Source organism: Salvia splendens, chromosome 16 (genome assembly GCF_004379255.2).
Source record: "Salvia splendens isolate huo1 chromosome 16, SspV2, whole genome shotgun sequence".
In the NCBI taxonomy this organism is placed as follows: Eukaryota; Viridiplantae; Streptophyta; class Magnoliopsida; order Lamiales; family Lamiaceae; genus Salvia; species Salvia splendens.
This window is the reverse complement of record NC_056047.1, coordinates 9314499-9335790: the sequence shown is the minus strand read 5'-3', so window position 1 is coordinate 9335790 and position 21292 is coordinate 9314499. Positions and strand designations below refer to the sequence as shown.

Sequence of the window (21292 nt, the reverse complement as noted above, 5' to 3'; positions counted from 1 at the left end):
TTAAAAGTGCAGATACTATAGTTTATTTCTTGTCCTATTTGTTAATGTGTTTAGATTTGAATTTGACTAAAAAGCATGGGAAAAATATTAGGTAGAATAACAAGAACATCGTTCAATAAAAATATCCTAAAAATATTAGCAGTCAGTTTACAATGAACTCGTTTAATCAAAATTTTTGAAATTTAAAATAAAATTACACCTGAACAAAAAAATAATGATGCCGTTTAAATACTTAGAAAATTTACCAAGATGACTGACCTAATAGGCTAATATCGGAGTAGTCAATTTGTGCTCAATCTAGTTAATTAATACGACATTTAGATATTCTGGTGGCGGAAAATGTAAATGGACATTTTTGATGTTGGGTTATAGGCTTAGAGCATCCACCGTAGGGAGGGGGACACTTTCAATAGCCCCACCACTTTTTTTTACACAGTCACTTCTTATTTGTTCGCGCTCACAAAAAAAGTGTCCGCAACAATAGTGGACACTTTTTTTAGCCACTTTTCATTTTATTTTATTTTTTTATATTTTAATTCAATTCTAATTAAAATTATCGGAATGTAAATAATTAAAAAAAGTATTGGGAACAAATATTCGTTGTATTACGGAAACGGTAAAATTATACAACGAACATTTAAAAAAAATACAAATAAAAACTCTGCCACCGTCTACTCGGTGGCGGAGTCGAATTCCGCCTCCTCTTCTCCACCGCCCCCCGCACTGCCCCAGCCCCAGCCCCAGACAACCCCAGCTGATCATTGATCCGACACATGAACGCGTAGTATATATCCTTGGTGATCGGGTCGGTCGCGGTCTCATAGAAACGACAGTTTTCTTGCAGTTGTTTCATCAACTGCACATCAAGGTTCCTCTGCAAGACCTCGTGGGGACCAGTGCCCACGAAGTGCGGTATAGGGGCGGGCTGCGAGATGCGCGATCCAGACGCGACCGACGAGAGGCAGGAGGAACTTGCAGCCACTCTAGCGCCTCGGATAGAGGCATGTTGGCCCGAAGGGCGTGGGCGCCTAGAGTGTGTAGCGAATGGGCTCTTCCGTTTGGGTATCGTTGAGGTCGATTGATTGCGAGCCGCTGCCGCTGCTGTAGTCCCCGGCTATGTTGTGTCTAGTTCGCTTCGCCCCAGGACCTGTCCCCCTCTCCTCCGCACAGATGGCCTTGAATTTCGGGCAGTTCTCGAGAACGAGATACTCCTCCCAGGAGTTGAACTTCGGCCAGCCTTCCGTGTTGAATTGGGACATAGACATCGCCTTCACGTCGACGTCGCTTCGACCACTCTCAGCAGTGAGCAGGTTATTCTCGTATATGAACGCAAACCTCTTGGTGGCTCTTAGAATTCTGGACCACTTTTTGCGGAGCTGTTCCGGGTCACGCGGTTGGCGCCTCTCGGCTTGAACTCGTTGTATGCCAACAGGACGCGCTTCCAAAAGCTTGGCTTGGTCTGATCGGTGCCCACTATGGGGTTCGATGTGACGACATCCCACGCCCTCGCCATAACAATGGATTCCGCTTTGGTGTAGTGCGTGGACGGTTTACCGCCGGCCCCCGTTGCCTCGCTACTCTCGCCACCGCCGCTACCGCCTCCTCCCCTACCGCCCCCGCCGCTTCCACCCGCCCACCGAACCCGCCGACTCTCATCGGAACGGGCGTATCCACACTGGCTGGCGGAGTATCCGGTAATCCCGGACTCAAACAACCCATCATCTGCTCTAGTGCGAATCTATCTGCATCGGTGAAAGGAGATTGACTGGATTGGAAATGGGTCTCCGGTCGCGGTTGGTTAAGAGCGTCCATGCTGGGTCTGTAATCTCCAAATGCCGAGCGACCCAAATTCCTCTGAGTAGGGGGAGTTTGACTCGATCCCCACGGCTGGGAAGGAGGATAGTCGCCATATCCCGATTCGTCAGAGCCGGGTGATTCGTCGTTTCCACTGTGCATTTTTAGAGAGTGAAAATTTTGAGAGTGGATGAATGGATAGAGTGTGAAGTGTGTGTGAAGATGTGTGTTGAGGAGTGGTATTTATAATAAAATTTTTGAAAATAATTATATAAAAAAAAAGTGTCACGCCTCTGTCGGCGCGCCCGGCACGTCCTTGGCGCCTTCTCGCCGATGGGCCTTCCGCCCCAAAAAATGTGTCTTCCTCGGGGCGGACGCTTCCCACGCTATAGGTAGGCGCGACGACGGCGGTTCGGGGGCGGCCGGTGGCGCCGGCCGCTTATATAGGATGCTCTTATAGCAATTGTTAATTTTCAAATGTGGGGAAATTTTATTAAATATTTTTAAGTGGAATTTAGGTCAGAAAAAAGTATGAGTTGCACTAGTTGTCTTGTTGACAGCAGCACACTAGTACCGTGGGAGTTGATTGATTTGCAAATTCAGTTGCGACGTGAGATTCTCTGTTTTATTACTACTGTCAAATTCATTTGAAAATATAATGAAAAAAAGACAAATTTCGAAAATAGAAGAATAACTCTTTACGTTTGCACTTTGCACAAACACAGTTCTGCTCAAATTTTTAGTCCGTATTTTTTAAAAGGAAGAACAAATAAACAGCAATAAATGACGCGCGGCGAAGTGGGGCCCGCGGACGGATCTTGCGCAGCGCGGCGTACGGGAAGCGCGTAGTCCCCGTCAAGGCATCCGGAATATCATCTAACGGCTTATATTATATGTAGAGCTGATTTTAGATGCCTCGTGATTGGTGATGTACTGCACCAGCGAAAAGTAACTTCTACGGCAAAAGGAACAATACCCGTTTCGCGATTTGTCGTTGCCGCTTGGGAATTTCTTTTTTTTTTCTTCCCTTTTTTTTCATATTTTATTAATTGGATTAATTCAAGTGCTGTCCATGTTTGGTTCGTTCATACTTATCATTTATCAATAGATGTATTCGAGTGGTTAAAACTTTGTCAATATATATAGCCTTTTGTTAATAGAAAGAGAAAAAAGATATTGAAGTAATAATAAAAAGAGAAAAACTAAATAATACTCCTTAGGAGTCACATTTTTTTTTAATTTTAGTCCGTCCGTGAATAAGAGTCTCGGTTCACTTTTACCATAAATGATAATAGGGTCCTACATTACACTAACTCATTCCACTCACATTTCATAAAACTAATATATATATATATATATATATATATATATAAGTGAGAATCATATTCCACTCACTCTTTTCTATTTACTTTTCTTAACATTTCTTAAAATCTCTGCCACCAAGGAATGAGTCTCCTAATGACGGGCGAACAAAATACTTCATTTAATGTTTACTTTTTAATAAAGTATAATATCTATCTTGTGGCAGGGTTATATATTGCATTGCTAATATTGAGAAAAGCAAACATAATCATATCAAATTATATGAAAGTGTCACCGAGCTACAACTTATAAAAATATATCAAGATAATGATCAATATAAAAACCATCTCAATTAAAAAAACCAAATTCTGGTCATAAAATTTATCATGGTCAATAATGCACTAAAAATACAGAGGATCATTATAAAGTAATTTTAGGTCATGGAGTATTATAAAATTCAGATTTGAGGCAATGTTATAATCATTCTAGGTCATTCTTATTATATTGATCTAAAAATAAAATAACAATAACCTAGAAATGAGCTCTGTATAATTGGTTCTATGCTTTTGAATTATGATTGAGGTCTGCGTAGATCAAACCCTTATAACATATATGTGGCCAAAAAAAATGTTTTACTATTCTAAATATCATCAAATATAAGTGACATATAAATACATGGTAATACAAATGTCAATAAATGTGAATTACTTGTTATAAACATAACACTACTCCATTTGAGAATGAATGAAACATATATGTATGAAAATCTGGAAAAATTTATTTAATATGATAAAATAGTACAAACTCACTTTTATAGAGAAACCGAAATTATGAAAACATTTGAGTATTTGTAGATTACATAACCACCTTAAGTCCATAACTAAAAAACAAATTTCAGCCATAAGATCAAGAAATCAAAGTTTGATATTAGCCATGTCATTTTCGAAATTGAAGCAAAATCAGTTCACTGTACCAAAGATTTACTTCACTACAAGAAGGAGAGGGTATAATTGTCATTTAACAAACAAAATTAGGGTTAAAAGTAAAATTGCTCTCATTTTGAAAATTAAACCTTGCGTCGCGTGGTTCAACTTCTCTTCTCCTCTTCTCTCTTCTGCAAAATTCCAACTTTTGTCGTGCGATTCAACCTTGTCATCGCCGTCGCAGACTCGCAGTCGCCTCATTCCGTAGTCGTCAACATCCAGTTCTCACATTCCTTCGTCGAACAAATGGCTACAAATCAAAGAGATTTTTCAAAATGTAAATTTTCTACTGATTAATATTTCTTTGTAAAACTGATTTAGATTTGAATTTTTTTGTAGCTGTTGAACGTCCGAAGAAAAATGCAATCGGAAGTTCCGGCTGTATACACTAAGGCTCCGACCGTGAGTCATTCCTATAATTTTTATTGTAATCTACAATATTTTCGTGTATTGTGATTTATACAACCGGAGGTTCCGGCTGTATACACCAAGTATTCCATAGTTAGAGTGAAGTTTCTGTAATCCTTGCTTCTAGTGATCTATTTTTTTTCATATAATTGAAGTAAAAACATGCTCAGAGTGATGTATTCCATGGTTAGAGTGAAGTTTCTGTGATCCTTGCTTATAGTAATCTATTTTTTTTCATATCAATGAAGTAAAAACATGCTTAGAGTGATGTATTCAATGGTTATAATGAAGTTTCTGTGATCCTTGATTTATGACATAACAATTGCTTAAGATATGTAGTTTGCTGAACTGTTCAAACATCCTTAATTTAAAACAGTGGTAAACTATAAAAAATGAAACAAAGTTTCAGTCTTTTGATTTATGACATAACAATTGCTTAAGATATGTAGTTTGCTATCATTTTTTCAATGTCGACCTTCGCGTTCTTGTAATTCAGCTGCATCAACATTCTCTACCACAGTACCTGTACAGATAAATGAAGTCATTCTTATTCTTTTTAGGGCATAATAGAAAGCATGACCTAAAATGATCTAAAAATGACATCCGTATTTTTCAAATCCAGCCTTTTAAATTACATACGGCCTGTTTAGACAACACAAAGATCATTCTTAATATGTTTTTTTTATGTTATGATATTAAGCATGCCCTAAAATTATGTAAACAGAAACTAACAATGACTTAAAAAAAAAAGTAAAAATGTTGTGGAATAACCTCAAACAATCCATAACACTAAGCTCTGTTCATTCCAATTTAAAAAAAATAAAATTGCAACAATCAGTGTTTCTGAACTATGACACAATACAGTCAAAGCTATGACCTTATTCATTATTTGTGTAGCTTAGCACATTAACCTTTAACAGCCTATGAAACATCCACTACGAAAGTCCGAGTATGTGATCCTAAGTTGAACTCAATTTGTAGACAAAATTCATTGTTTCAGTGTAGAAAACCATAATAACCTAGTACTACATAATAATAACCTAAAAAATAACATATTAACCTTGTCTTGGGTCATCGTTTCCAGCCGCCTTTTCATTTGACGCGTGTGGAATAGTTGCAGTCGCTGTTTAGGAAGACAAACACCAACAGGAAAGATTTGTCAAATGAAAATTCAATTATGATCCGAACAGAAGTGACCCAAATATTTTAGACAACATACAATTTTTCGTTGTTATTTTTGGCGGTACCAACACAAAAGAACACTGCGTCAGTTCAGATTGCACATTCTCGAAAACTAGGGATTTAGAAACACTTGCTAACCTTTTCCGTCATCCTTCGCTGCTCCGGCCGAGTGTGTATCCACCATTGCTGAAGAATCGTCGGCGATGAGAGTTTTGGTTGATTGGAGAAGCGAGAGATATAGTTGATTAGGTTTTGGGTTTCTGATTTTGGATTTAAGCCGTTTGATTTGGGTGATTTCAATAAATGAGTGATTTTAGCATGTGCAGTAAACACTATCATTAAATCCGCCCATTAAAAACGGTAATGATGGTTCCTAATTTTTTTATTCCTAATTTACCCCTCACATGACATAAATCGGTCTTATTATGACCCAACAAAAACGAGGAGTCATTCCAGATCGTGGCCATTTATCTCCAAATCTGACGGTCCATATATGGTCTGTATTTCTATACTTAGGGACTTCTTTTGGTAGATGAAAACCCTATATATATATATATAGGGTAGTGATCTATGGCAAACACCCCTTAACCAAATAACTAGAGAACAAATTATAGCCACAAGATCATAAAATCAAGGGCTAGTATTAATTTTCGAATTTAAGGAGATATTAGTTCTCTCAATCACAAATTTACTCCACAATAATAAGACGGGGGTATAATTATCATTGCAGCCAATTTACGTCATTGAATAAGAAGAAGAAGAAGAAGAGCTCATGGTGTTCAACCATGGCGAACAGAAATCTGTGTTAGCTTTCTCCGATCGTATCGAATAATCGAGATTTCGAGCGGTTTTTGCTTGATTAGATACGCATCAGTCGTTTATGTGTACACACGATGTTTCCCCAATGTTTTGAGCTTTGCTGTGATTTAATTGTTTTCGGAGAGAGAATATACAGCTGGGAATTGAGTTTCTTAGAAGCAAAATTCATTGAGTTTCTTCGATTACGCTAAGGTGGAAATCATCTAGTGCCTAGTTGGGCAGCGGTGACCCACAAATAATGCCCATAATTCAACAGTCAACTCAGCAGCCGTTTGTCTTTTCTTTTGTTAGTATTATCTTTATGAACAGTTTAATTAATCTGTGAATAATGACCCAGCCAATTAATACTATAACTTTATTATTGAGTTCATTTAGTCAGAGTAAAGAGACTAGTGATGTAGCTTAGTCATAGGGGGAACTTTTACTTTAGCATAGGAAATTGAGTTTAATGTAATCAAATTTGTCAGTAAATATGGATTAATTTCCAGAAGATCTTTTCTACTCCATTATAAATAGAAATCATGCTAAGAGTGATGTGTTTTGTAAACAAGAGTGAAGTAAAATCACAATAAGAGTGATGTGTTTTGTAAACAAGAGTGAAGTAAATCACAATAAGAGTAATGTGTTTTGTAAACAAGAGTGAAGAAAAATCATGCTAAGAGTGATGTGTTTTGTAAACAAGAGTGAAGTAAAATCACAATATGAGTGATGTGTTTTGTAAACAAGAGTGAAGTAAAGTCATGCTACGAGTGATGTGTTTTGTGAACAAGAGTGAAGTAAAATATGAGTAAGAGTGATGTGTTTTGTGAATAAGAGTGAAGTAAAATCTGAGTAAGAGTGATGTGTTTTGTAAACAAGAGTGAAGTAAAATCTGAGTAAGAGTGATGTGTTTTGTGAATAAGAGTGAAGTAAAATCTGAGTAAGAGTGATGTGTTTTGTAAACAAGAGTGAAGTAAAATCTGAGTAAGAGTGATGTGTTTTGTGAACAAGAGTGAAGTAAAATCTGAGTAAGAGTGATGTGTTTTGTGAACAAGAGTGAAGTAAAACCTGAGTAAGAGTGATGTGTATTGTGAACAAGAGTGAAGTAAAACCTGAGTAAGAGTGATGTGTTTTGTGAACAAGAGTGAAGTAAAATCTGAGTAAGAGTGATGTGTTTTGTGAACAAGAGTGAAGTAAAATCTGAGTAAGAGTGATGTGTTTTGTAAACAAGAGTGAAGTATTCAAAATCCACTTCAATTTGACAATTTCTCCATTGAGAAACACCACGGCTCTTTTAGCATGCACTTCTCTTATCAAGGTTATGGATTCATCAACTCAGACATACATCTAAGCATCCAATTTCTGATCAAGTTATAATTATTTTTGGAGAATTACACCAGCCATATACCTAATTCAACTAGTACATAGGAAGAAAATCCTAAAACTGAGTAATGAAGTCACCCAATCCAAATGCAATAACTAAGTAATTATCAAGTTATTGCCGTCATCTAAAATGGTGTTCACCGCAGCCGTCATCGCCGCGAACTGCCCGGCGGAGGACGCCTTCAGGGGAAGAACCGGCGCATGTGCGGTGGCGGCGGCGGCGGCGGAGAGGCCGGCCATGGCGGTGGCCGGAGACAATTCAGATTCAGATTCTACAAATGCGCAGAACACAATTCACGTTGATACATTTGAGATATTGAATTCCAAAAATGCCCTTTGGCTATTATTTTTTATAAAAATCTACAAGATTATTTAAGCCATAAGATTAATTTGAAGTATTAAGATGTGTGGCTGAGATTTGTTCTTTAGTTATACACTTAAGATTAGTTATATCTTGATCACTACCATATATATATATATATATATATATATATATATATATATATGGTCATCTTCTATTACTTATAATATCATAATCCAAAATTAAGACCAAATCTACACCCTTAGATTTTAAAATGAATGGATGAGATTAAACCTCACGAATTTCAATAAATAGTTGACAAAATATCAACAAATGGGTAAGATCGTCATTTAGTTAATATATTATAATTTTCGTGGTTTTTTAATATCAACATAATGTATTCAAATATCAACACACTGACATGAGAATCTCAACACAAGTACCAAAAAATATCTAACACATTTTTATTGAGATTGTTTGATGCCTTTATTGATAAAATATGTTTATTAACATATAAGAAAACTAAAATAAGAATTATCAAATTTCATCATTCGAACGTCTTCGGAACATATGCAACTGAGATCTCGTTAGAATCCTTATAAAATTATCTTTAATTGATGTACTTTTTGCAAAAAAAATAATTTAAATTGAGAGAGTTACATAAATTTAAAGTTTTGAAATGATTTTGAGGAGAGAGTAAATAGTTAGTTATTATTAGAATTGACATTAATACCATTTAAATTTAAATTATTTAAATTTAAAATATAATACACTTGGCAATATTTTAACCACTAGATCTTCTAATCTAATGGTTAAGGTAATTAGTTAGCAATTGATCACATCCAATATGCCCGTCTGCAATACCCAATATACTAGACTGCAAACTATAGATTGCAGCGTATCGTTTATACTATTGCAGTGTAGCGTTTATAATATTGCAGGCTACGTAGTGTCACGGTGTCACTTTAAGAGATGTTATCATTTTTAATGTACCCCTATATATATATTCACATAGAATGATTTATAACCATTAGATCAACAAATTTAATGGTATTAATTGGTTTATATGATTTGAGTTTTGGTTATTATTGGGTTAAAATTAAATGAATGAAAGCAAGGACATACTGGCAGGTTATAATTGAAGTTTGCATACAATTGGGTCCCCATTTATTTGCAGAGTTCTCTGAGCATACTGTAAAATTACATAAGAAAGCTAGAGACATAAGTTGTACAAACCTATAATAAGTGAATACAAATAAAAGGTAGTAAGAGAGAGGGCAGCATACCAAAATTTGAACAATAGACAAAAGGGGAATTCATCCATTTCCTTCTCTCTTTTTTGCCTTTTGTCTCTACTTATTAACCTTATTCATCTTTTGTTTGCTCATTTCTCAACTTATTGAAATGCACCAAATTCATCAAATTTCATGTAACCAGTTTTTTCATCTCCACTAGTAATAAGAAAATTGAATTCTTAAATCTCAAACTCAGAATGTAAAATTTTGATTGCTATGGAGATTCCATTTAACCTGATTTACAAAAAGAAGTGAGAATTGATTTGAGTTGATATCATGTACTGTAGTAATTAATAACAGGCATGTAATTAATTAAGAAAAAGGAGTATATGAATGGGGTTGTCAATTTATGAAAAATGAGGGCAGAGAGCTTTTTAGTCAGATCTACTTTTACTTGTTACTTTATATCTGTTCATTCTTCAATTCTGAGCAGTCTTCATCTTCAACCAATGACACATTCTGTGTTTCCCTCTCTCTCCTCCAGACTGCAGTTATGTGACTATTCAAAATTTCTGGTGCTATCAAAAAGGATTCTTTTGCCTCAAGGAGACCTAATTTGTAGAGACCTTGTGCTTCAGCTTAATATTTGAGTGACAGATCTCCATAACTCCATTCATGTCAACTCCATTATGCTATTGCTAGGTTTAGTTCCATCCATCTCCCTACCATTATTGCACACTAAATTCCAAATCACCCATCCATATACAACTAACATACAAAGTTTCTATCTTTTTCACTGACATCAACCCATGTTTTGCATGGAGGGTAATATCGTACTTTCATCCTCTCCATATTCTTCTACTACTATAATGTGATCTTGTCATATTTTTAATCCAATCAATTCATACTTTGGATCTAACTAAATTCAAATAAAAATCATATCAATTTGATTTATCACTAACATTGCGGCGTGGATGTAGCTTTGATAAGATAGCATTTATCCATATAGAACCATCCTTGGATAATTTCATCAAACATTATAATTGCTTTTTGGAACATCAATTTCTTCAACGCTTTCAATTTTGTCATGTTATGTTTCAACTACAAACATCACATGATTTGTCATTTGTTGGCAGTGTTACCCCAAAATCTCTTCTTACATCATCATGCACACTAAAAAAAACAAAAATCTTTTGAATCAAGTATTTGCACTTACAAAATTAGTTAATCATGTAGTATTAGCAAATAGTATCATTATACCAACATAGTAGAAAATTGAAATCTGATCAAACTATGAGAAGAAAAAATAGTATAAGATCAGTAAGAATAGGTCTGTGATGGATGACACTATAACGCATCATCATCATGAAGGTCTAAATCAGACCTAATTTTGTTTCTGATTTTCCCGCCAAAATCAGCAGTAAAACATTAGCTTCCTAATATTATCACTAAGTTTAGGCAAGGGAATTGCCTGCGGCGGGGCCGACCGCGACACGGTGGGGCTTGTCGAGCTCGTAGTTCCTGAATCCGAGCGCTCGAGGTACAGCCGGCCCCTGTACGCTGCAAGGTGCGCATAGTAGGCCGGCGGAACCAACGAGATTGGCTTAGTGCACCTCACAAAGGTATAGCATAGGTTATAAACCAATTTCTGCGCTTCGTCGGACGAGAAGCCGCTCTCGTCCCACAGCACGTGGTAGTGTATCGGTCGGCTCGTCCCCTTCACGCCCCAGTGGCTGCAGAGGTAGAAGTCAAACTCCCGGGGGTGCGTGATCACTGTATCCACGACCGTCCCTGGATGCACGTTCTCGTCGTTGGATTGAGACGGATCGGCTCCCTCACACGGGAAGAGACGCGTGTGGTGCCGCTTTTGGACCACGAAAAACGTGATCGGTGGGTCATAGGCAGGGAACTTCGAGCAGGCACGCCGTATCGCCTCTAGCTCATCGTGGAGCACCTTGTTGAACTGCGTCTCGCTCACCCCGTCTCGGAAGAACATGATTCGCCTCGGGAGTTGGGAGAGCTCTTCATAGAAGTCATCCAATATCTCCTTAACCATTGAGGCCAAATCTTGTATGATCTCTTGCCGGTGCGTTTGTGATCTCATCCGCGATGCGTACTTATTCGCGGCCGGCCAGTTCACACTTCCCACAACCGCAGCAACGGAGGGGCTGCTGTCATCCAACGGGTGGGGGTGAGTCACATCGGCTCCCATGAAGATGACCGGCTCATCGTGCTTGAAGAGCCTCGGCATTTGGCAAGGCAACGAGTTGTACAATGCGACCGTGCAACCCCCGACTTTGGCGTTGATCTTGAGGGCTATGTTGGCGAGGAACTGCGAGCTCGGCCTGCCAAGATTCGAGTAGAGGCAGCACTGGCTCAATACACCAATGCTCGTCTCAGCGATCCGTTTCAAGTCTGCGTATCCCTTGTGTTTCCTCTCCATCACACATATAAGGAGCTGCAGATTGTTGAAGGCAGCCTTGTGAATCTTCCTCAGCTTTGATTCCAACACTTTGGCATTTGCAAGAACATGCATTGGCTCAAAGAGAGGGCTAATCACAGTGCTCTTGTTTAGGAAAATTCCCAACTGTTCACACCTTTGGCATAGCTGGTTTATGAATCTTGGGATGCCGGATTTCTGATCAGTCGAGCCGCCAAAGCTTATGATCGCCCACCTCTTCACGCACGTGCCCTCGAAGACATGGCTGTCTAGGAGGTTCCATTGACAGTCGTGGCGCGATGGGGTCAGATTCCTCACATGGCCACTGTGTCCGAGCTTGAGCTTCGGAGGGTAAAGGATTCTCCCTTTCAACTGTGTCATCTCTCTAGCCACATGCAGCTTGAACTCGTTCACCATGCTCCCACTGTTGATAAACGGACAATCTCATGAAAAACACGATCTTTCACCAAAGAAGGCAAAAAAAATCGAAGATGAACACTACCTTGTTGGTCCGGCTGGCCCATGCATGACTCCATCGATGATAGCCTTGCGTTGTAACGGCCGTTGACAGCCCATTTTGAGGAGCTTCGCGGTCTGATCATCCGATAGCTTCCCGAAAAACTTCTGCCCTTCACAGATTACACAAAGCTCCATAGGTAGATAGCAAGGCTTCCTCCTACTAATCTGCAAACACGGCAGATTTCTATACTGCACATCATAATCATAGTGATCTTTGAAATAATGTAAAAGCCTCAAACTTGAACCATCTCTATCAGGGAACCATAGATTCTCAGTAACTTCCTCGGTTAAGCTATGGACTCGATATCTCTGCACCGTCTCTCTATGGCAGACAAAGATCCGGATATTCTTAAGGGCCCTCTCAACCTCCTTCCTCTCTTCGGCTGTCAAGCACCTTGCCTTTGTTTGGCAGACGTCGTGCATGAAGTCGAATCGTTTCTGCAAGTAAGGGATCACTCCGATGCTCTCGTGGAAAGCTGTCACAGAGAAATCCACATTGAGGGCAAGACCTTGCTGTGTTGGCCTCAGGCTCTGAAAAAACCCTCTATATGCAATGGCTCCTCCTCCGATCTCCTTCGCCCCTCCCATCAAACGAGAGTAGAATGACCTCCCTGAGGCAATGCACTTATCCGCCGGCCCCTCCCTCAGCACCACATCAAGAGCATGGATGTACTCCTGAGGGAGAGGTGTGGCATCATCTCCTTTGCTATCCAAATAGCTGCTCAGAACTTTCCCATCCAACTTTGACACGAGCTTGATATTTACTCGAAAGATCTTATGCTCCTGCTTCTTCTGTGACAAGTCCACCACTTCATCCACAGAAGTTTTACCTATAGATACCGGGAGGCTGATGAAGAACTCGAGCCTATCGTCTTGGAACTCAACAGGGCTGTATAGAGTCCTCCGGCCATCATATACAGGGAGAGCACCAGATAAGAGGCTTGGATGCTCCTCAACCAGCTTCTTCTTGATTCTACGCGCAATGTCCTTTGAGGGACTCGGAGATATCTCAACATCGTAATGGAAAACCCGGTGGGACGGGCTGAACTTGACTAGGAAATGGTTAGCAAGAAGAGTGACAACTCTCCCTTCCACCCCACCAGAGTCTGGCCTTCTTGCTATTGCATATGGCATGGCCTTAGAATCTGATTTCTTTCTCCCATTTTCCTTCCTGTTATAAGGCATGCTAACTGGATTTTTTATTTCTCTTTTACCTAAACAACAAAAAGTCTCCCACAACTTAAGCAATAACTATATAATCAATCATCAAATTATTTACAAAAACTCAAGCAAAAACTATAGCATCAAATCAATCATCAACTAGGCCAATTTATAGTACCAATCCTTTTTTTTGTCATAATGGTTATTTAGTCACAAAAACACTACAATAGTAGTGATAGGACATTTGGAATTCAAGAATATATACAACATTTGAAAAATGAGGTCTTTAAGGTTGAACTAACCACCAAGATTCCTTTTTTAATTTGTTTGCTGAGCAGTGAGCACAGAATGAGTTAACATGCTGCAACCAAACATGCAATACGAAATACTAGTACACTAACATAACAAAGATAAAGATTGAAAAAAACCCCATATTCAAGAAAATCAAAACAAGAAAAGGGTTTTAATTTAAACCTGTGTTTTTTTTTCATTTTTTACCTGCAGGGAAATCTTGAACATGGTAATCCGAGGAAGTTGCAAGAGCAGGGCTACATACACCTCTCCGAAGATGGGATTTGTGTCCAAAGGTGTGATTTTGATTGAAAGCTGTGAGCTGCAGAGGTATGGTTGGAGGCAGAGGTAGCAAAGCAGGGAAATTTTGGTATTGATTTTGGTAGCCAAATCCAAAGCCATAGCCAAAGGTGTATGAATTCTGCAACAGGTGGTGGTGGCGGTGGTGGTGATAGGTGTAAGCTCTCTCTCCCCTCTCTCTAAAACTCATAGTTTTGGGAGTGCATTTGGTGCTGGTATTGGATTCATCTTCTTCTTCCATGACTTGTTTGAGAGGGAGAGAGCTTAAGGAGTCAGCAGAAGGGCCTATATTCATGAAACAGAAGCAGCAATTAATGGTTAAGTTAATTCCTTTTCCCTCTAGAGAAAGAGAGATAAAGAGAGAGCAGACAGACTGAGTTTATTTTGCTCTCTACTTTTGCTGCTCAGTGGTTTTAAAGATACTGGGAAATGCTAATAGTCAGGAGGTAAAAGGTGGGCCATTTTTTCACCTTTGTCAAAAACAGAAAAATATGATTTTTTTTTAATAAAAAAAACAACAACGAAGTTTCTTGTTTCTAATCAAGATTAGATTTTTGTTGATACCCTTTGAAAAAAGAATGGATTTTGATGATACCCTCAAAAAAAGATTATATTTTGATGAGAGCATTATTCATTCTATGGCCGTGAAACTGTGTTGGTTTTGCATCAAAACATAGGAGTCTTTAGTGTTTGTACTTATATTGTCTGTTTCTTTTTGACCTTGAAAGAAATATTAGTAGTATAATCTTTGGCCTTTTGTCTTTGAAGTCAAGAACTGAGCTTTTTGGTGTATGCTTTTGTGCTTTCTCAACTGACTAATGACTTATAATAATCTTGATTTTGATTGAACTTGCATCTGATCATTCCATATTAACTACCAAGCTAAACTATTAGATTATTCAGTAAAAAGGAATGTAAGAAATGTAATGTTTTGTTTAATCATCATTATATTCAATGAACATCGTAATAACCGTCGTGGTTGTCATTATCGTTGTTTTGCCGAATTCACGATTATTTTAAGCAGTTTTAAAGGATGAGATGAGGGTTTTGAGGGCGTTAATGTTTAGGACAAGAAAGATTAGTTGAATTTGAGATTTTTGGGCAAGCATTAAGAAAAATAGATTCTTGCTACATATAAATCAAATTCAAATTATTCAGTGCGTATTTAACTTTATTCTCATACAGGAATCATATAAATTGGGAGTTTATATGCTACTCATTAAAAAATACTACTACAACTCTTCACTTTCTAAACAATTTCTTCACTTTCTAAACATTTGTCACTTATTTCTATTTTAGTCCGCTTCAAAAAATTGTAATTTTTCCAAACTCAATTTCTATTATATTTTTCAAAACTCGTGTTCAATCAAGACACGACAAAATTTAAGGGACGAAAGAGTGTAATCAAGAAGATGATTACATACTAATGAATTAAATAATACTCCGTATGAGTAACACTTAAGTGTTTATCTCGATTAATAGATAAGAATGGCTATATATCACCTTATAATAAATTGTGATTTAGATTAGGTTGATTATACTCCCGGATATTGATATATACTCCACTTAGGTAGACTATATGAAACGTGTCGATTAATGATTAGGTGACTATTTATATTTTTATGTAAGACATAGAATTATTATGAAAACAATAGTAATGTTTTATTACTCCACTTCATATTGAGGAGTATCATTTATTATTTCACTATATTTTCCTAACTTTGGTCAAATGGAAAACTTGGAAGCCGACCCTTTTGGACTTGTTTGGATCTTCTTGTTAGATTTTGTTTCGTATATATATCGACGCCTGCAAAATATATTTAGAATACAAATTATTGTAGGTCATGATTGAAATGCCTAACTAAATCGTAGTGTATAATTAAATAATTAGATATGAAGGTTATGTTTAGAAAATCCATAGATTATATTTAGATTGTTTTGATTCAAAATTAGGATAAAATAGAAGGTTATTTTAAGATTATTTTAGTTTAAATAATCTGAATTAGATAATTTCTTATTTTAATTTGGGAGGGTCTGGGTTGTGCTATCAAAATGACTTTCACTAATCCAAACAGTTACCAAAATACTTTCATTTACGATTAAATTGGACTGGACCGTTTTGGGGCTAAAAAATTCTGCTCCACTTCCTTTTTTTCAGTTGAATGAATATAAACGTCATCTTATTTATATCAACAGAAAATATACTACTCCATATAAACATCACACATTCTCTATCTTTTATCCACTTTAAATAGGAAAATAAACATTTATCAATTACTATATGAAAAATACTCGTACTTTGTGAACAAAGAGAATATATAATATTGGATGAATAATCCATCATAAAATGGAAGCAATTTATTATGGCGCCGAACCACCTTTGACACATCATCAATAATCATGATGACAAAACAAAGTAAAAGGTCTAGAGCTATAGGATCATTCAAATAAGTCAATTCTCTTTTTTTTTTCACTTTAAATCTTTTTGGGGGTTTAGAAAGTTAATGTTATCGGACTACTGCTATTTGATTATTTAATTTAGTAATTTTTCTTTATATTTATTTGATAAATACTTATAGGGAGTCTACAACAGTATGCACTAGTTTAAGTTTTACTCCTCAAATATATGTCCTACTTTCTGCTTTCAGCCACTTTTTTGCCTCAGCTTTTATCAACATGTTCATTCTTGTGCTTTGAAATATGGACGCCATTTTAATTTCTTTAATGATTAAAACATTTACCCATATTATAAGTTAGTAGTATTAAATTAATTGAGATGGACCACAATGCGCCTGCTTAAAAAATGTTCTTTCTTGAAGAGCAGTTTTAGAATAATAAAAAATGCTATAAAATCAAATAAACAAACGCGAAAATCCAAATGCATGTATATGAGTATTATTTTTGTGATTATATTTTAATTAGAAACTCTTTTGTCATACAAGTTATTATATTCATTAAGAAGTGTTAAATTTTAGTAATACGGAGTATATGAATTATGAATAATTGCCATTGAAATATAACTATCTCGAGTGTTATAATTTTCCAAGCAAACAAAATATTGAACTATCGTAATTATTCATCAACATGGCATAATCGCCATTAAGGAGACAACAAAAAGTATATCATAATATAAATTTTGATGATAATAGTATGGCCCAACTCAATCACTGTGATGATAATTGTTTTGGATGATTGGGCCTATTTGAATTTGATGTGATTGGCTACTCATGGGCTTTTCATTTTCTGGGCCATAATGGGCCTATTGTTGCGTGATATTTAATCAATTATTCATTATTATCTCGTTTATATTTCAAATTATTTATTAGTAGTACTATTTAATTTTTAATCCAGTCATGTTACACAGTGAATATTGCTAGCAGTGCTTTAGAACATGGATATTTGAAACTTATTAAAAACTAAAGATAAAATCGTTTTTCTTGATTTTTAGTGAATTATTTATTAATCTAGATAGAAGATTCATATCGTAAAGTTTAAATACAAAACTAAAAAACAAAACAAATATCGATCTTCATAAAATTTTCAATCCTTAGTTGATACTTTTGTTTATTCTCCTAAGTCGAAATGATCTATAAATATATTGGAGTTTGGAGAAGAAGAATTGAATTCTTCTTGTCGAATACCATGTAATCGCAATTTATAGTGTTATTTCAATTGTTCTTAGAGCATCCGCAATGGTGCGGATGTCCAGCGCGGACACCTGACGGACTTCACAAAAACACCTCTTGCCACGTCATAAGGACATCCCACTACACTGTCACGTCATAAGGACATCCCACTGCACAATGACAGATATCCCTAAGGACATCCCGACGGACATCCACAATTAAAAAAAATCACTAATTCACCAAATTAAACAATATATGAAAATAGAATTTCGACACGAATACGGACGGAGAAAATGCAATGATAATTTCATTAAATAAAAAAAAATAAAAAAAATACAGTTCAACAAAATTTTTTTAAAACAAATTACATTATAAAATTTCAACATGCGCCCCTCCGCGTGCATGACTCTTCAATTATATCGTTTTGGAGTCGAATATGAGCTTGTTGTTGGCGCATGCATGCAAACTCGTTAAAACAAGGGGTGCAAATGAAATGAAGTTCAACGAGCTGTATATATAGAGTTTTTTTAAAAAAAATTAAAAATTTAAAAATCGGGACGTCCGTCGTGGCTCTGCAATGGCGGACGTCGCCGGAAGGCCGCGGATATGCGGTGTCCGCAGTGGACGTCCGCATCCGCGCCTCTCACGTTTAATGGCGGACGTGCGTAGAGAAATCCGCCATTGCGGATGCTCTTAGTATTTTGAAGATCCTCTTATTAGTCATTTCCTTATTAAAATTTGCATTAATTCTAAAAATAAGTAAAAACTACACAATGACAAATTAAAAAGAGAAGAAGAATCTGCTGCGAGTAAAATGAAGTCAAAATCCCTAGTAAATTTGGTGTTCCACTGAATGAATCAATTCAACAACTGCACCAGAATGAATTTGCCCCTTTGCCCCTATCAATGAATTCCAAATCCATGTAACAACCCTCAATTATGGCTTCTCTCGCGCCAAAATTTTCCTTCACGCCCAGCCCTATCTGCACATTAAGCTACAAAACTTCAGATTTGCTTCACAACTCAGCATTCGGAATTCGGAAACCCCATTCGCATAAGTTTCTGGTTTTCAATCGAATAAATGTCGGCGGAGATAGTGGAAATGGAGTTAGAGAGATGGAGAGGCGGGCCCTTAAGCGTGTGAGGGCGGGCCCCAATTTGAGTGATGCGCAGAAGCTTGCTATCTCTCAATTACCGCCGAAGATGACGAATCGGTGCAAGGCGTTGATGAAAGAAATCATTTGCTTCTCAACTGAAAATGGGAGCGTTCCTCGAATGTTGGCGGCTTGGGTGAGGAGCACGAAGCCGCAGAGAGCTGATTGGCTTGCTGTTCTTAAAGAATTGGAGCGCTTGAATCATTACCTCTATTTTGAGGTTTGGTATTTTCTTTTTCCGCGATTGTTTCTATGAATTGAAGCCTTCTTGAATTGTTTAAGATTGATATTTTTCTGTTGTGAGGATTTTGGCGTGTGAAACTTGATGTTTTTCTTGTCTTGGTTGGAAATGTGTATTAGATGCTGGTTGAATGTGAATTAGTTGTATTAAAAAAGGTTAGAGTTGTTGAAAATTTCCAGTGTGTTTGAATGATAGCTCAAGTTACTTCTATATGGCTTAGGAGAGCATACATACACACTTTGATGATGAATATCATTAGTGAATCTCATAGTCTAGGCAGCTCGGTTGTTTTTTGCAGCATCTTATTTGGAGAAGACATAGCTACCCACCATGGACGGAGTTTGAGGGGATTGGTAGTTATAGTTCTTGTTTTCCTCATCTTTAGTTGTGAGCCAGATTTACTCCCTGTTGGCTTCCCCTCTACATTGTCTTGTTGCGACGAGGAAGGCTTAATATGTGTGTCCTGTTGTGACGAGGAAGGCTTAATATGTGTGTCCTGTTGTGACGAGGAAGGCTTAATATGAGTGTCTTGTTTGGACAAGGAACAAAATAACCAGATTTTGAGGGGATGGGTAGTTATAGTTCTTGTTTTGCTCCTGTTTGTCGGGGTCATCTCCTGTTTTGACGTGGAAGACTTAATAGGAGCGTCACCTCCAAAGTCCAATACTCTGATCTTCCACTGCATGTCGCACTCTTGCTTTTATACATAATTTTTAGTACTCAACTTTTTCTTTGAGGTGAAGTAGTAACAATTTTTAATCCAACTCTGTTTCTTATTTCTTAGATTGTTGAATATGCCCTTACAGAAGAATCTTTTGAAGCTAACATTCGTGATTATACCAAGATCATTCACGGTTATGCAAAGCAAGACAGGTTGGGAGAAGCTGAACGTGCTTTGGAGGCCATGAAGAGCCGAGGTCTTATGTGTGATCAGGTAACTCTAACTGCTTTAGTGCACATGTACAGCAAGGCCGGTAATCTGAAGATGGCCGAAGACACATTTGAAGAGATGAAGTTGCTTGGCGTGCTACTGGACAAGAGATCGTATGGCTCGATTGTGATGGCCTACATCAGAGCTGGGAAACTAACCTCAGCAGAGAGCTCATTGCGAGAGATGGAAGCCCGGCAAATCTATGCACCTCGAGAAGTTTACAAGGCGCTGCTGAGAGCCTACTCGATGCTAGGCGACAGCCAAGGCTCTCAGAGGGTCTTTGATGCGATCCAAATTGCAGGCATCATTCCCGATGCCAAGGTATGTGGGCTTCTCATAAACGCGTACGTTGCGTCAGGGAAAACCCGTGAAGCTCGTATTGCATTTGAGAATATGAGGAAATCTGATCTGGAGCCTAATGACAAATGCACGGCCTTGGTGTTGGCTGCTTACGAGAAGGAGAACAGACTGAAAGAGGCATTGGATCTGCTGATAGAGTTGGAAAGAGACAATGTGATGCTAGGAAAGGAGTCTTCGAGTTTACTGGTGCAATGGTTCCGTAGGCTAGGGGTCGTAGAAGAGGTCGAACACGTGCTGAAGGATTTCTCTTCTGGATGATGCATGAGCTAGTTTGTAGCTCACCATCCCGACCCCTTACTAGTCATGGATAGTCTGCACAGTTTTCCTCTGGCATTTGTTTCTTTTGCTATTCGGGTTACATTATCGTTCATACAGCCTTGAGGAGCTCAGAAGTGCAGGTGTTGACCGCTCTTCCTTTCAGCCGGACCCATATTCGTTCGAGAGTGGTTGCATTGAGTAATGCAAGATTGTGTATTCATGTTGCAGATGTGTCAGTTTCAACCTTGCTGCTGCAAAAAGAAGCAGGAACCAACAACTCATCAACACCCTCTGTATATATAGCTTGCATCAGTTACTTATTTGTTACATAGATTTTGCAAAAAGAAATTATCATGAGTTTGGAATATGAGATTTATTTGTTACATGTCTTCTCAACTTTCCAACGCATATATCTTACAAGTTACAACAAAATAACTTTTTTTTACATGATGAAAATGTTAATAAAACTCTGTATCCACTGAAGTTATATCTACCTGGAGACTGGAGTATTATTTTTTGAAATTTTGTGCAAGTCAAATAATTTAAGTACTAGTATCAATTTGGGAGCTAAAAAACCGCTACACATTTGAGACATGAAGTGGTATTTAGCCTTTAATAGAAAAAT

At 37.5% G+C, this 21292-nt stretch overlaps 2 protein-coding genes across 2 annotated transcripts; one reads left to right on the top strand and one right to left on the bottom strand.

Moving 5' to 3' along the window:
* Nucleotides 1-10678: 10678 nt before the first annotated feature.
* On the bottom strand, nt 10679-14547 carry LOC121769923 (protein argonaute 7-like). The gene is made up of 3 exons (XM_042166705.1): nt 14005-14547; nt 12329-13559; nt 10679-12250 (listed from the first exon to the last, which is right to left on the bottom strand). Exons 1-3 carry the CDS (start codon nt 14390-14392, stop codon nt 10801-10803), a joined length of 3069 nt encoding a protein of 1022 aa, XP_042022639.1. The 5' UTR covers nt 14393-14547; the 3' UTR covers nt 10679-10800.
* Nucleotides 14548-18512: 3965 nt separating this feature from the next.
* LOC121769924 (pentatricopeptide repeat-containing protein At1g01970-like) lies at nt 18513-21050 on the top strand. Its single transcript, XM_042166707.1, has 2 exons — nt 18513-19097; nt 19903-21050. Exons 1-2 carry the CDS (start codon nt 18663-18665, stop codon nt 20665-20667), a joined length of 1200 nt encoding a protein of 399 aa, XP_042022641.1. The 5' UTR covers nt 18513-18662; the 3' UTR covers nt 20668-21050.
* Nucleotides 21051-21292: the final 242 nt, after the last annotated feature.

What these genes read in the sequence shown, in the direction of transcription:
- LOC121769923 (XM_042166705.1), bottom strand. Translation starts at nt 14,392, where the DNA reads ATGAATATAGGCCCTTCTGCTGACTCCTTAAGCTCTCTCCCTCTCAAA. An exon ending in TGTTCAAGATTTCCCTGCAG is followed by an intron (nt 13,560 to 14,004) that starts GTAAAAAATGAA and finishes TTTGTTGTTTAG; the next exon opens with GTAAAAGAGAAATAAAAAAT. An exon ending in GGGCCAGCCGGACCAACAAG is followed by an intron (nt 12,251 to 12,328) that starts GTAGTGTTCATC and finishes GTTTATCAACAG; the next exon opens with TGGGAGCATGGTGAACGAGT.
- LOC121769924 (XM_042166707.1), top strand. Translation starts at nt 18,663, where the DNA reads ATGGCTTCTCTCGCGCCAAAATTTTCCTTCACGCCCAGCCCTATCTGC. An exon ending in ATCATTACCTCTATTTTGAG is followed by an intron (nt 19,098 to 19,902) that starts GTTTGGTATTTT and finishes CTTATTTCTTAG; the next exon opens with ATTGTTGAATATGCCCTTAC.